This window comes from Ranitomeya imitator, chromosome 1, assembly GCF_032444005.1.
Source record: "Ranitomeya imitator isolate aRanImi1 chromosome 1, aRanImi1.pri, whole genome shotgun sequence".
In the NCBI taxonomy this organism is placed as follows: domain Eukaryota; kingdom Metazoa; phylum Chordata; class Amphibia; order Anura; family Dendrobatidae; genus Ranitomeya; species Ranitomeya imitator.
The window spans coordinates 155614865-155629761 of NC_091282.1; the positions used below are offsets into that span (position 1 = coordinate 155614865).

Genomic DNA, 14897 nt, shown 5'->3' on the forward strand with positions numbered 1-14897 from the left:
CATATACTCATTAAAAAAATCAATACTTTTATTAATAATTACACAGAGGAATTAAGTAACTACAGACTAACACCACAAAATCCAGAAATGATGCTTGTACAGAGAGTGCAGACAGCTGTAATAACACCATGGGCATATAGAGCAAATACCCCCATACTTGGATGAGGTACGGCGTATAACGGAAAAGTGCTTAGTGCAACATAAAGTGCCAGAATATACATAGCTGAATCCCTGTCTGGGGTAAAGAACTCCGTATACGATGTGTCCCCTATAGGGCCAAAAAGTAAAAGACTGGGCAAAGTGCACCGCTCATCTTACCCATTGATATGTGCCAGTGTCTGTCTCTTCAGCAGCCCCGACGCGCGTTTCGCGTTGGGCTTCCTCGGGGGGCTGTAGAGATGTGTGTACTGAGCTTGTATTTATATAATAAAGGCACCTGTGTATGATAATCAGCGCCATTATCGGCGCATGCGCGGTGTCACGCAGGCCCGTGCTATCCGCATCAAGTCCTGCTCTTCCTGTGACGAGACGGGGGGAGGGAAATCCCTCGTGACGTCAATACCCCGTCTCGTCACATCCTGGAGGCAGGAGAGGATGCGCACCGGAGTCTGCCGCACCGCGCATGCGCATGTCGCCTGTTTAGTCCTGTTACCAATTTTGAACTGCATTTAGCTTACTTTATTATTTGGGCCTATATCTGTGTTTCCTCCTCATCCTGCCCATTGCCTAGCCACTGCAAGAGGAGTCTGCTGGTACATTGACCCAGACCACTACATTCCCCTTGCACTCTACACAGCCAGAATCTGACCCTTCTGAAAGTCAGGTTCCCCTTCCCGCATACTATACCACCTTACACGGGGACAAAGAGGAAGGTGCAGATGAAAGTGCAGGTTCCTTCATCAGGTGGGGGGGGGGGCATACTCGTTGGCGACGTCACTGGCACAGGGCCCCTCATAGTACGCAAAAGTGTCTCTGCCAGTGGGAGGCACCACCCGCCGTCGAACACACCACCGTACTATGAGGGGCCCTGTGCCAGTGCCAACGAGTGGGCCCCCCCTGCTTGCTCAGGATCACAGCACTTGCAAAGTTGAAATACTTACCTCTCCCTGCTCCACCGTCGTGACGTATTCCGCCTTTCCTGGGCCCATGAAAATCTTGAGCCAGCCCTACCCCCTACAACTTTAGCCAAATGACCCCCAGTTTTCAATGCCTAACTATTATTATAAAGTAAATTAAGATTGACAAGCTTAAGTAATAAGAATTTATGTTTTTGGCATTAAAATGGGCACTGTAGGTGTTTTCCTGTCCTCCACTCACTGCCGACTTTGATTCCCCATTGACTTGCATTGGGTTTCGTGTTTCAGTCGGTCCCCGACTTTTCGCAATAACCGGCCGATTTCACCCAACCCGACTTTTGACAAAGTCGGGTTTCGCGAAACCTGACTCGATCCGAAAAAAGTAAGTCGCTCAACTCTAGTCAAGACCTTTGCAACCTTATTGTTGCAAAAGATGCCGATTACATTGGTTACAAAAAAATTTCTAAACTACTGCACGTTCCAGTGAGCACTGTTGGGGCTACAATACAGAACTGATAAGGGCATCATTTCACTATAAACCAGCCACGACCAGGTGCTCCCTGCAAGATTTCAGAAAGAGGAGTTAAAATAATCTATATACATAATTGTCTAAGGGTCACTTCCGTCTGTCCTTCTGTCACGGTTATTCATTCGCTGATTGGTCTCTGCAGCTGCCTGTCATGGCTGTCGTGACCAATCAGCGACGGGAACAGTCCGATTAGTCCCACCCTACTCCCCTGCACTCACTGCCCGGCGCCCGCTCCATAATCCCCTCCACTCACCGCTCACGCAGGGTTAATGGCAGCAATAACGGCCTGCAGTGTAACGCACTCCGTTACCGCTGCTATCAACCCTGTGTCCCCAACTATTTACTATTTACCTATGCAGCATCAATAGTAAAAATAAGTCATGTTAAAAATCATAAAAAAAAAACAAAACCTGCTATACTCACCCTCCGCCGCCTTTCCCGCTCCTCTGGATGCTCCCTGGACCGCTCCATTGCAAGCGGCAGCTTCCGCTCCCAGGGCTGGTGTGCGACAAGGACCTGCCGTGACGTCATGGTCATGTGACCGCGACGTCATCATAGGTCCTGCTCACACCAGCCCTGGGAGCGGAAGCTGGCGCTTGCAATGGTGCGGTCCCGGGAGCGTCCAGAGGACCGGAAAAGGCGGCAGATGGTGAGTATAGCAGGTTTTTTTTTTTTTAATGATTTTTAACATGACTTATTTTTACTATTGATGCTGCATAGGCAGCATCAATAGTAAATAGTTGGGGACACACAGGGTTGATAGCAGCGGTAACGGAGTATAGCAGGACTTCCAACAGGCCTTTGGAAGGTGAGTATATGTGGCTGGACAATATACTACGTGACTGGGCAATATACTACGTGACTGGGCAATATACTACGTGACTGGGCAATATACTACGTGACTGGGCAATATACTACGTGACTGGGCAATATACTACGTGACTGGGCAATATACTACGTGGACATGCATATTCTAGAATACCCGATGCGTTAGAATCGGGCCACCATCTAGTCTACTATAGAATTGTCTAAGGGTCACTTCCGTCTGTCTTTCTGTCTGTCTGTCACGGATATTCATTAGTCGCGGCCACTGTCTGTCATGGAATCCAAGTCGCTGATTGTCGTGGCAAAACGCCCACGACAATTGCCACAACCAAATGCCGCGGTGTAACGCACTCCATTAACGCTGCTATTAACCCTGTGTGACCAACTTTTTTACTATTGAGGCTGCCTATGCAGCCTCAATAGTAAAAAGATCTAATGTTAAAAATAATAATAATAATAAAAAAAAATCATCATAAACTCACATTCTGGTGCCTTTCCCGCTCCTCGCGACGCTCCGGTGACCGCTCCATGCAAGCGGCAGGTTCCGGTGGCAAGGATGGTATGCGACAAGGACCTGCCATGACGTCACGGTCATGTGACCGTGGAGTCATCACAGGTCCTGCGCCCATACCAACCCTGGGACCGGAAGCTGCCGCGTGCACCACACACATGGCCAGGACTTCAACGGAGGGTGAGTATATGTTTATTTTTTATTTTAAGTCTGTACACTACATGGCTCTGTGCTGTATACTCCGTCGCTGTGCAATATACTCCGTGGCTGGGCAATATACTACGTGGCTGGGCAATATACTACGTGGCTGGGCAATATACTACGTGGCTGGGCAATATACTACGTGGCCGGGCAATATACTACGTGGACATGCATATTCTAGAATATCCAATACGTTAGAATCGGGCCATAATCTAGTTAAAAGAATAATTGTCCAATAGCCAGGACCACCTGTGGATAGCTACAGAAAAACCTGGAATCAGAAGGTACAATTATTTCAAATAAAACTACAAGTACTGCATTCAACTTCCATGGCCTGTATGTACGCTCACCAAGAAAGACTCCATTGCTGAGCAAAAAGCACGTCCAATAAGAATGTGCCAAAATCACACCTGAGCAATGTATGCAACTAGTTTCTCCATACAGCAGGCTTTTGGAAGCTGTCATCTCCAACAAATGCTTTTGTACAAAGTATGAAATACATTTCAGTAAGCGTGGTCAATACTTTTTCCCTGTGTCATTTCTCATTATCTCACATAACTTAATTTATGCACATCTATGGCTGATTTTTTTGCCTGTGTGGATTGGATGGTTTGTCATCGACATGTGATGAGAATTTCATGTCAATAGCACCTTTAGAAATATATTTACTTAGAAAATTGGTGACGTGTTCAATATTTTTTTCACTCGCAGAGTATGTATATATAGATATGTAGAGTAAAGGTTTAACTTTAATGTAAAATTATGTTTTAGTTCTATTCAAATAAGTGTTGCAAGTTTTGACAGACATTTCAGTATTTTTGATATCACAGACTGCAATTAAATTATGTCTTTCAAAATACTGGAGCCCGCACAGACCAGAAGGCAATTTATCCTTCCGACATTTACTTTGTAAAAGTATCTAAAACAACAAACTCAGCAGGTATTCGGCGTCCCTGAGTCCAGCACTGGCTTCCCGTGCTGCTCCGGTATCAGTGATTTGGCTGCAGCGCAGCAGATGTGCCAAGGCTGACAGCAAGAGCCGCTGAGCTCAGCTATGTTCCTGAGCAGGAATGCGCTCTGGAGATGTGACGTCATGGCTTCATCCAAATTACTGAGACTGGATCAGTAACAAGGAATTGGCCGTGGACCCCAAAAAGTTGAGTAACTGATGAGTTTATTTCAGATATTTTCCAAACTTTGGCACCCCCTTGCCTGACAGAGGACAATCCCTTTTATGACTCTGATGCCTCGTTTGGCTACCTGTATGCTAGGATTAGAAAATGACCTCTGGTTATATACTGGAGCACATTCCTGCTATAATGTACGTCACTTTCCAAAAAGTTGGCGAACATGACATAAAACCACCAAAAGTTGTAAAATTGTTGTGCAAAAAAATTGTGACTTTTTAAGGCCTTTTTCCCTGGTATAATATACTTCATGAATTGGCACCTATGTATTTAGATGGATTGGCATGAAGATCAAAACAGCATCATCGCTTTAAGTCCTAAACAATAGCCATGACACTAGTGTAAATGAGACCGAAGGTTTTTGCCATCTATTCTGAGAGCAGCATGATGCCCTGATTCAAGCGCTGTATAATTTACTGGGCTGCTTGCTGTAGTTTTGACAAAATAACTTATCAGCAGATTATCACTAGACGATTAGAAAACACATGGCCATGTAGTCTAATCACATTCCCTCCAAAGACTGGCAGCTTTCTGCCTACGTACAGTGTACACAGAGAGCTGCGAATCAGTGGTGTGGGTGGGGTTATACAGAGCTCAGTAAAAAACTGCTATATCTGCAGAAGAGAAAAATGCTTTTAATCAAAATTACAGCAACTAGTAAAGAAATCAGGGTCTCTGCACCTACATCATGCTGCTCTCATATGCGGTGGCAAAAACCGGGCGACTAGTGGTAACCGTAACACCATATCCAAGCATGTTCAAGCGCTAACAGAGTTCAAAGTGCTCTAATACTATGCTCGAGTCGCAGCGGCTGCATGTTTTGCAGCTGTTTGACAGTCACAATGCATGCAGGCATTGCCTAACAATCTCTGCATGTGTTGCGGCTTTCGAACAGTCTCAAGATATGCAGCCGTGGGACGCAAACATAGTGTCTTCGGCGTGCTCAAAAACTAAAACCTTATCTGAGCATGCTCGCTTAGCTCTACCGGGGACAGATTCCCTTTAACCCCTTTCCGACATCTGGTGTAATAGTACGCCGATGTCAGACTCCCCCAGGCACATGACAGCTGATATATACAGCTCACATGTGCCCACAACAGCTGCAGGACGAATCACAATCCACCCGCGGCTATTAACTAGTTAAATGCCGCTGTTAATTTCTGACAGCGGCACTTAACTCGCGCTTCCAGCAAGCGCAACGGAAATCCCACCAAACGGTGACCCGGTCACGTGGTCACGGTCACCAATTGGTTTGCATGACAACCAGAGGTCTCCATCAGACCTCTATGGTTGTCACTGTTGGACTGCTATGAGCGCTGCCCGGTGGTCGGCGCTCATAACAAGGGAGCATTCTTACTTCATACAGGTGATCTGATCATTGCCTGTATGTAGCAGAGCCGATCTGCTTATGTTTTTAAAAATGTTTGTTTGTTTTTAAAAATATAAAAACAAAATAAGCTCAAATCACCCACATTTAGCCAAATTCAAAATAAAGCAATAAAAAAAATAATCAAAACATACACATATTTGGTATCGCTGTGCTTAGAATCGCCCGATCAATAAAAAAAAAAAAGAATTAATCTGATTGTTAAACGGCATTATGATAAAAAAAAGTCAAAACGCCAGAATTACCGTATATACTCTAGTATAAGCCGAGATTTTCAGCCCAAATTTTTGGGCTGAAAGTTCCCCTCTCGGCTTATACTCGAGTCACGGTGGGGTCGGCGGGTGAGGGGGAGAGGGCGCTGAGGCATACTCACCTAGTCCCGGCGCTCCTGACGCTGCCCCTGCCTGTCACACTGTCTCCGGGTGCCGCAGCTCTTCCCCTGTTCAGCGGTCACGTGGGACCGCTCATTAGAGAAATGAATATGGACTCCACTCCCATAGGGGTGGAGCCACATATTCATTCCTCTGAGCGGTGCCAGTGACCGCTGAACAGGGGAAGAGCTGCGGCACCCGGAGACAGTGTGACAGGCAGGGGCAGCATCAGGACTAGGTGAGTATTTTATATTCACCTGTCCACGTTCCACACGCCGGGTGCCGCTCTGTCTTCGCGTCCTCTTGCTCTGACTGTTCAGGTCAGAGGGCGCGATGACGCATATAGTGTGCGCGCCGCCCTCTGCCTGATCAGTCAGTGCAGAGAGACGCCGGGACGAGACGCTGGGAGCTGCAAGCAAGAAAGGCGAGTATGGCTTTTTTTTTTTTTTTTTTTTTTTTTTTTTATTATTGCAGCAGCAGCAATGGCACAGCTTTATACGGAGCATCTATGGGGCAAAAATGAACGGTGCAGAGCACTATATGGCACAGCTATGGGGCAAAAATGAACGGTGCAGAGCACTATATGGCACAGTTATGGGGCAATAATGAACGGTGCAGAGCACTATATGGCACAGCTATGGGACAATAATGAACGGTGCAGAGCACTATATGGCACAGCTATGGGACAATAATGAACGGCGCAGAACACTATATGGCACAGCTATGGGGCAATAATGAATGGTGCAGAGCACTATATGGCACAGCTATGGGGCAAGAATGAATGGTGCAGAGCACTATATGGCACAGCTATGGGGCAAGAATGAACGGTGCAGAGCACTATATGGCACAGCTATGGGGCAAGAATGAACGGTGCAGAGCACTATATGGCACAGCTATGGGGCAATAATGAACGGTGCAGAGCACTATATGGCAAAGTTATGGGGCAAGAATGAACGGTGCAGAGCACTATATGGCACAGCTATGGGGGCAAGAATGAACGGTGCAGAGCACTATATGGCACAGCTATGGGGCAAGAATGAACTGTGCAGAGCACTATATGGAGCATCTATGGTGTAATAATGAACGGTGCAGAGCACTATATGGCACAGCTATGGGGCCATAATGAACGGTATGGAGCATCTATTTTTATTTTTGAAATTCACTGGTAGCTGCTGCATTTCCCACCCTAGGCTTATAATAGAGTCAATAAGTTTTCCCAGTTTTTTGTGGCAAAATTAGGGGGGTCGGCTTATACTCGGGTCAGCTTATACTCGAGTATATACGGTAAGTTTTTTTGGTCGCAGCAACATTGCACTAAAATGCAATAACAGACAATCAAAAGATTGTATCTGCACCAAAATTGTATCCTTAAAAATGTCAGCTCGGCGCGCAAAAAATAAGCCCTCACCCGACCCCAGATCACCAAAAATGGAGATGCTACGGGTATTGGAAAATGACGCAATTTATTTTATTTTTTTAACAAACTTTGGAAATTATTTTCAACACTTTAATAAAAAAGAACCTAGACATGTTCGGTGTCTGTGAACTCGTAATGACCTGGAAAATCATAATGGCAGGTCAGTTTTAGCATTTAGTGAACATGGTTAAAAAAAAAACTGTGGGATTGCACTTTTTTTGCAATTTCACCGCACTTGGAATTTTTTCCTGTTTTTCAGTACGTGATATGTTAAAACCAATGGTGTCGTTCAAAAGTACAACTCGTCCCGAAAAAAAACAAGCCCTCACATGGCCTTATTGCCGGAAAAATAAAAAAGTTATGGCTTTGGGAAGAAGGGGAGCAAAAAAACGAAAAAGCAAAAATGGAAAATGGCCAGGGGGTGAAGGGATTAACTGACTGTAAACTTGCAAAAACATTACACAATTCCAACAAAATGTTCTCACCATTCTTTCTTCTCATCACTGTATAAAGCACAATGCCAATATTGCAAGTATTGTAGTATCCATTTGGACACAGGTATACTATGAAGTATTTGCAACATCAATAAGAATCAATGCTGGCACAGCTGGTTATTCTTCAGCTCACTAGATACATAATTTTTTTTTTTTTACTTTGTGGTTAAAGGCAACCTGACACCCCCCCTGGCGTTTTTAACTAAAAGAGCCACCTCGTGCAGCGCTAATGCTGCATTCTGTCAAGGTGGCTCTTATTGTGGGGAGGTCTCTTCCAACGCTGCAATATCACTTTTTATAATTTGCCCGCCATAACTTTAGTCTGTCCAGGGGGCACGTTTTTTTCACCCCCGGACACAAACGCTTCCCAGCCATCACTCGACTCCTCTGTGCGCCGCCTCCTCTGCCTTTATTAACGTCCCCGGCGTCTGCGCTGTAAGTTCCCATCATGTGATGTGAAACCACTAGAATAAGGATCGCTTAATTAAATTAACTAAATGAATTAGGCGCCACTTTCCATGCTCTACCCATCTTGGCGAAGCTGGCCCAATCTGGCAAAAAATTTAGACACTTGTCATTTTTACATCAAATTTAAGTTTTGCTAAAATGTTGTTACATTTGAAGGTGTTTTATGCCAAAAAAAATGGCAAAAAGACCTTCATGAATTGGGTCCTGTGTGACCAAAAGTTGGCATTGCCCTCAGAGCTGTTGTATTTCAATTTCGCTGTGCACAGGTGTCCAAAGAAGAACAAGTTGTCAAATTCAGTTTCTAGAGTTATGTATCGTAACCACTTACCAAGGGCATGCACCCTCTGTTTATGCCGTTTCTTTTTTAGCTTCACTGGCTGGAGACCCCGCTCCTCTGTGCTGGATTCATAAAGTATATCAAAGAAGGTTTTCATCTCCTCAGTGATCGCTTCAAAGAAAGTCTCACTGATAAACTTAATTATTGATGAAGAGTCTGTAACACGGCTTAATATAAACAAATCTTCTTTTATCATGGAGTACACCCTGGGAATAGCCTTCTGGTATGCCCCAAGTACACTTTCTATCTTCCTTTCACTAAAGTCATGGAGAAGTTCAACAACAAAATTCTTTTGGATATTCTGATATTTAACGAGGACATCAGATTCAGGATAAAGGAAGAGAAGGCGCTGCAAGCACTGGGCTTTGAAACTAATCCTAGGTTGATTCTTACAGGTGTCAAAACTGGTTTGCAGTTTTCCAACTAGATGGCGTCGTAAATGCAGTCTTACATCATCCCACAAAGCTTGAAGATCCATGGAAGACTCATCATCAATGGCATGTAGTGAAGTCTGAGACGTGCACTGAAAACTGCTCCCACTTGGAGATGAAGGAAACGTTATACCGCAACGACTGTGGAGGTCCATCAGAAACTGAAGAATCAAGTCTTCCTGATTTTCACAGTTCTTCAGATAATGTTGCTACAATAAGAACAGATATCTTTAAACAATTGGGCATTGTATCAAGAAGAAAACATGAGAAACTATAATAGATGCCAGTTATAAATCACACGTGGAAGCACATCGGATATAAAAATAGGGGACATTATCAATACATTGGGATGACATATGGATGACATTAGCTACTAAATATTATTACACGCTGCAGGGATTCACTTACTCTGGTAGGCATAAGGCCTTAGGTAGTGTTCACACAGGCAATGAAGGTTGGTGCACACGGCCTGTGCAGACTCCTCTCAAAGAGATTCTGGCCTGTCTCTCTCCATCTTCAAGACACATCCAGTCTGCTCAGCCTCCCCAGCAGACTGACTTAGATGAACACCTAGCCTGTTTATATGCAGAGCTAGCCAGGTGCACTTATCAAAGTCTGCAGGGCTAGGATTTAAGCCTAGCCTACCTGGCATTGCCATAGTGCCTTAGGGTCTTGTGGAAGAAGGAATTTCACACGGCTAAACCTTTATTAAAAATAAAACTAAAAAACACAGAAAATAAAAATAATAAAAAGATATACTAAAAACTGCTACTAGGACAACCCCTTCTTAAACTAAATGTTCGGCCCTGATAAAATATTTAATCTCATCCTTTTCTTTAATCCTATTTTGTCTCATAAAGCTGAGACATATATAATGAAATCTGTGTCAGGAGATCATCAATGTTTCCCCTTCTCCTCCTCACTCTCCTTTGCATGGCTATAAGACAACTGGCTGCAGCAGAAACTTTCTGCAAAACATTAGTACCCTCTTGGGTAAGGGGCATGGCTTTGGTGGGCCAGCAGTCAAACATGGAGCTAATCATCAGGAGATTAAGCCTTGTGCGCTGCAGGATTTATACAAGCCTGACTGTACAGGGATCATGGAGTCATGCAGAAAATGCTTGTAACAAAACCATGAAAGCAAATATTAATTTCTAGGTTTAGTGTTCCTTTAAAGGTCAGCTCCATCTTTCAATATCATTTAAAGTTTATACTTATAAAAGTATCTAAAATTAGTACATTGAATTACTTATTTCGCACATAATCTATAGTTTAGCTTTCATTTTAGCTCAAAGCTTAATCAAGAGCTTGGTAATGACAACAGTCAGCACGATTGTAATAAAAAATTATGAGAAAAATTAGCTGAGCTCATATAATGCATTGAGACAGTTAATATTTTCTATATCAGATTACTGTTAATTGCATGGTGAAAAAGCTACATTTACCAGAATGGAAATCACTTGCCAATCTCTGTTCCGACACTAAATCAGCAGATATTTTATAACCAAAGCCTGCAGAATTGTGAATGCAGCTCTGTGTTCTAATATAAGCTGTAACTATGGATCAGAGTGAGATTAGTAATGTATTTATACAACTACTCGACCTCGTATGCAGCAGAGTACTACGACCAATGGAAGTGTTCATCTCAAAAATTGAGATGGTTCCATAACGTCCACCTTATGCTTAGTTACAATGATTACTTACGGCTTGATAAGACATTCCATAATAGATGATTAAGGGGATGCCACAAAAGACATTGATGGCATATTCTTTTGATATGACATAATTATCTGATAGATGAAGTTCCTTATCTCCAGAACATGGGTCCCCCAATCTCCTGTCCCAGCTGGTGTCCAACCATCCGTGAGAGGAGAGGTGGCAGCACATACTCCGGCTCTCTCCATTCATATGGCATGGAAGACTAGAATACGGTTGAGAGTATTTCCTCAGCTTTATCCAGCATGAGCTGCCACCTTTCTTCTCACTGGTGGTTGACTACCAGCTCGAATGGAGGATTGGGGACCCCCATTCTAGAGATAATTGTGGATCACAGAGGTCAGACAAATTTTTAAAAATACGAATTTTTCACTTTACCAAAGCCTTGAGGAATATCATCACTTCAGTGTGAGGGGTATCATACAATCTCCAGGATGTCGTATTTCTCGGCCACTGGAAGGAGTCCACATTGTTTGGTAATATATCAGCAGTGCCAAAACTATGAACTTCGTGTTGTGGGTTTTCCAAACACTTTTCAATGCTAAATAAACACACAAATGAAGATAAATTAAAATAAAATCCCACAAAATAAATAAGTTTAGCTAAAAAAATTAAAATAAAACTGTGTAAAAAAAAATAAAACCCTAATAAGAATTTTAACAGTAGGCTGCCTACGTGTAAGTACTTGAGCATAGCAGTAGTGGTAACAGCCTTGTTATAGACGTTGCTAACGCCTCTTTCACACTTCAGTTGTTTGGCGTCAGTCACTACCGACATAGTGACGGATTGACGGATCCGTCACAATTGTTGAGAAAACGGTTCTGACGGATCCGTTACTTGGGGGTTGTCTGGGAAAAGTATCTACTTTTTGGAGCATGCGCAATTGAAAAAACGGATTGGGGCGACGGATCCGCCGAAAAAATGGTTGCGGCGGATCCGTCGCCCATAGGCGGCCATTCTATGGAATGGCGGACGCGACGGATCCGTCGCGATCCGCCATTTCGGCGTTGACAAAAAACGTTTCAATGTCCGTCTATTTTCAGAAAACGTCCGCCAAATTCGCCTGGCGGATGGAACAGACGACCATCCGTCACAATCCGTCGCTAATGCAAGTCTATGGGAAAATAACGGATCCATCAAAAAAAATTGACGGATCCGTTATTTGAGGAAAATGGCGGTTTTAGACTGACGCCAAACAACTGAAGTGTGAAAGAGGCCTATGCGGATGGCTATTGTAAAGCAGTTTATATCTCATACATGTGGAGATTGTAGAGGGAATCTGTCATTTGATTCCTGTTGTCTATGGAGATCATGACTGAGTGCCTGGTTATGTGATTGCAGAAGTTACTTTATTCTGAAACGCTGCACCAATTTTGAAAAGCCGACTAGGGCGAGATCTGATTAATCTGCGGTCCCCCAGGGTAGGAGGAGACCAGGAAAACATGGGGAGAACATACAAACTCCTTGCAGATGTTGTCCTTGGTGGGAGAACCCAGGACCCCAGTGGCTGCCATGCTAACCACAGAGCTGCCCTGATTATTTGACGTATTTGTGTATTATGCTTTTCTAAAGAGAACTAGTCCAAATTAGTAAGAGAGATGTTGTCTCTCTATTCAGCTTACTTTTATCAATATTAAAAATTTATGAAATATAAGAATTTAATTTTGCCACAAAGGAGCGAGTGAATGTCTTGTAAAAGGAGCTCCAAATGCATGTTTGTAATTGGTACTTTGATTTTAATGGGAAAAAAAAATCTGTTTAATTGTGCACACGTCAGGATTGCATCAGGATTTGGTCAGGATTTATCATCAGGATTTGTAAGCTAAAACCAGGAGTGGAACAATTAGAGGAAAAGTATAATAGAAACATATGCACCACTTCTGCATTTATCACCCACTCCTGGTTTTGGCTACAAATCCTGATCAAAAATCCTGACCAAATCCTGATGCAATCCTGAACGTGTGCACATACCCTTAGGCTATGTGCACACGTTCAGGATCTCTTGCAGAAAATTCCTGAGAAAAACCTGAAATTTTCTGCAAGAAATCTGCATGCGTTTTTTGCGCGTTTTTGGTGCGTTTTTTTCCGGACATTTCCCAATGCATTTTATAGTGGGAAATCCGCAAAAAAAAAACCCCGCAAAATTAATGAGCATGCTGTGTTTTTTACCGCGATACGTTTTTTTTCGCGGAAAAAAACGCATCATGTGCACAAAACATGCAGAATTCATTCAAAATGATGGGATACATATTGTATGCTTTTTTTTGCGGTTTTATTTGAGAGTTTTTATCGCGAAAAAACGTGCAAAAAACGCGAAAAATCAGCAACGTGTGCACACAGCCTCAGTTTAGAGGAAACAAATGTGGATAAAAGGTTAAAGGGAATCGGTCACCCCAAAAATCGTATCTGAGCTAAGCCCACCGGCATCAGGAGCTTATCTACAGCATTCTGTAATGCTGTAGATAAACCCACAATGTATCCTGAAAGGTAAGAAAAACAGGTTATATTATACTCACCCAGGGGCGGTCCCGGTTAGTTTCGGGTCCGATGGGCGTCGCGGTCCGGCGCCTCCTATTTTCATACGATGATATCCTCTTCTTGTCTTCCTGCCACGGCTCCGGCGCATGCGTACTATGTCTGCCCTGTTGAGGGCAAAGCAAAGTACTGCAGTGCTCAGGACCCGGGAAAGGTCAGAGAGGCCGGGCGCCTGCGCACTACAGTACTTTGCTCTGCCCGCGGCAGGAAGACAAGAAGAGGACATCATCATATGAAGATAGGAGGCGCCGGACCCGGACTGTGACACCCATCGGACCCGAAACGAGCCGCGACCGCCCCTGGGTAAGTATAATATCACCTGCTTTTCTTACCTTTCAGGTTACATTGGGGGCTTATCTACAGCATTACAGAATGCTGTAGATAATCCCTGATGCCGGTGGCCTTAGCTCATATATGATTTTTGGGGTGACAGATTCCCTTTAAGATAAAAATAACACCAAAAACAAAACAAATAAATAAGCAAATTATATTCTGTTAATAAACATATAAGGAAATATCCTATTTAACGTTTCAAGAACAGAACCCTAAAAAACACTAGGAATAAAAAGAGGGTACTACAATTGAAGCAAAAAAATTATCCAGTTATTCCAGATTTTAACAGAGCAAAAACATAAAATAAATACCAGAAATATCCTTCAATATGATTGCTGGAGACACACTTTAACATCAGTGTGTAGGCCTCTCTAAAATGAATGAAGGCTAGGTGGGCTGGAAAACACCATAGAGAAGGTAAAGAAAAGACCTTTTCAAGAAAACTCCAAGCATGAGTGAGTTTAAAATGGAGTGTAGTGAAAGGAATATCTTCTCATTATCAAACAGGCTTTTCATGAAGGCTGAGCACTTTCATGAGAAAGAATACCTCCCTGCCTGCGGCCCACTCAGATCTCTGATGGGACAGCCCCAATTGTGAGCAGTAGCTCCAAGAATGACAAAAGATTGGCATGTATCTTCTTAACTTGTGTAAACTCTTCTCAGGACTGCGAAATGCGATGCTCCATCCATACACCTTGGCTCTAGGGATTCGGTATGAAAAAACGTCTATTGTGGTATCATGAAGTGTCTCAATCAGTGAAACCTAACCGATCACACTGCGCTGGATGGTGCCGGCCTTTCTAGTGGTAACCTACATAAATCTGCTTCAATTACCAATGGACTAAAACTAATCTCTGACATCGAAATCTGGATGCTGGCCAAATACAACACTCCATGAATAGTGGATAATAAGTAAAGAAAAAAATCCCTACTACTTAGGAAATTTGCCTTGATATCAAAATTAAAGGCCGGAGTGTAATAAAAATACAAAAGTTAGTGTAGAATTACATTTGATTTTTTATAAATATTTTCAAAACTTTCTGTGGCATTAGTATGTAACATATCAAATGGAAATTAAC

The 14897-nt window shown here is 43.3% G+C and overlaps 1 protein-coding gene across 4 annotated transcripts in view; it reads right to left on the minus strand.

The window, feature by feature from the left end:
- Positions 1–14897, minus strand: part of KIAA0825 (KIAA0825 ortholog) — a 544507-nt gene that overhangs the window by 496215 nt on the left and 33395 nt on the right. For all 4 annotated transcript variants that reach the window (XM_069751839.1, XM_069751830.1, XM_069751857.1 and 1 more), the window contains 2 exons: positions 11329–11491; positions 8795–9443 (listed from right to left, as the gene is read on the minus strand). In XM_069751839.1, the coding sequence (XP_069607940.1) occupies positions 8795–9443; positions 11329–11491 (812 nt within the window). The remainder of the gene's footprint in view (positions 1–8794; positions 9444–11328; positions 11492–14897) is intronic.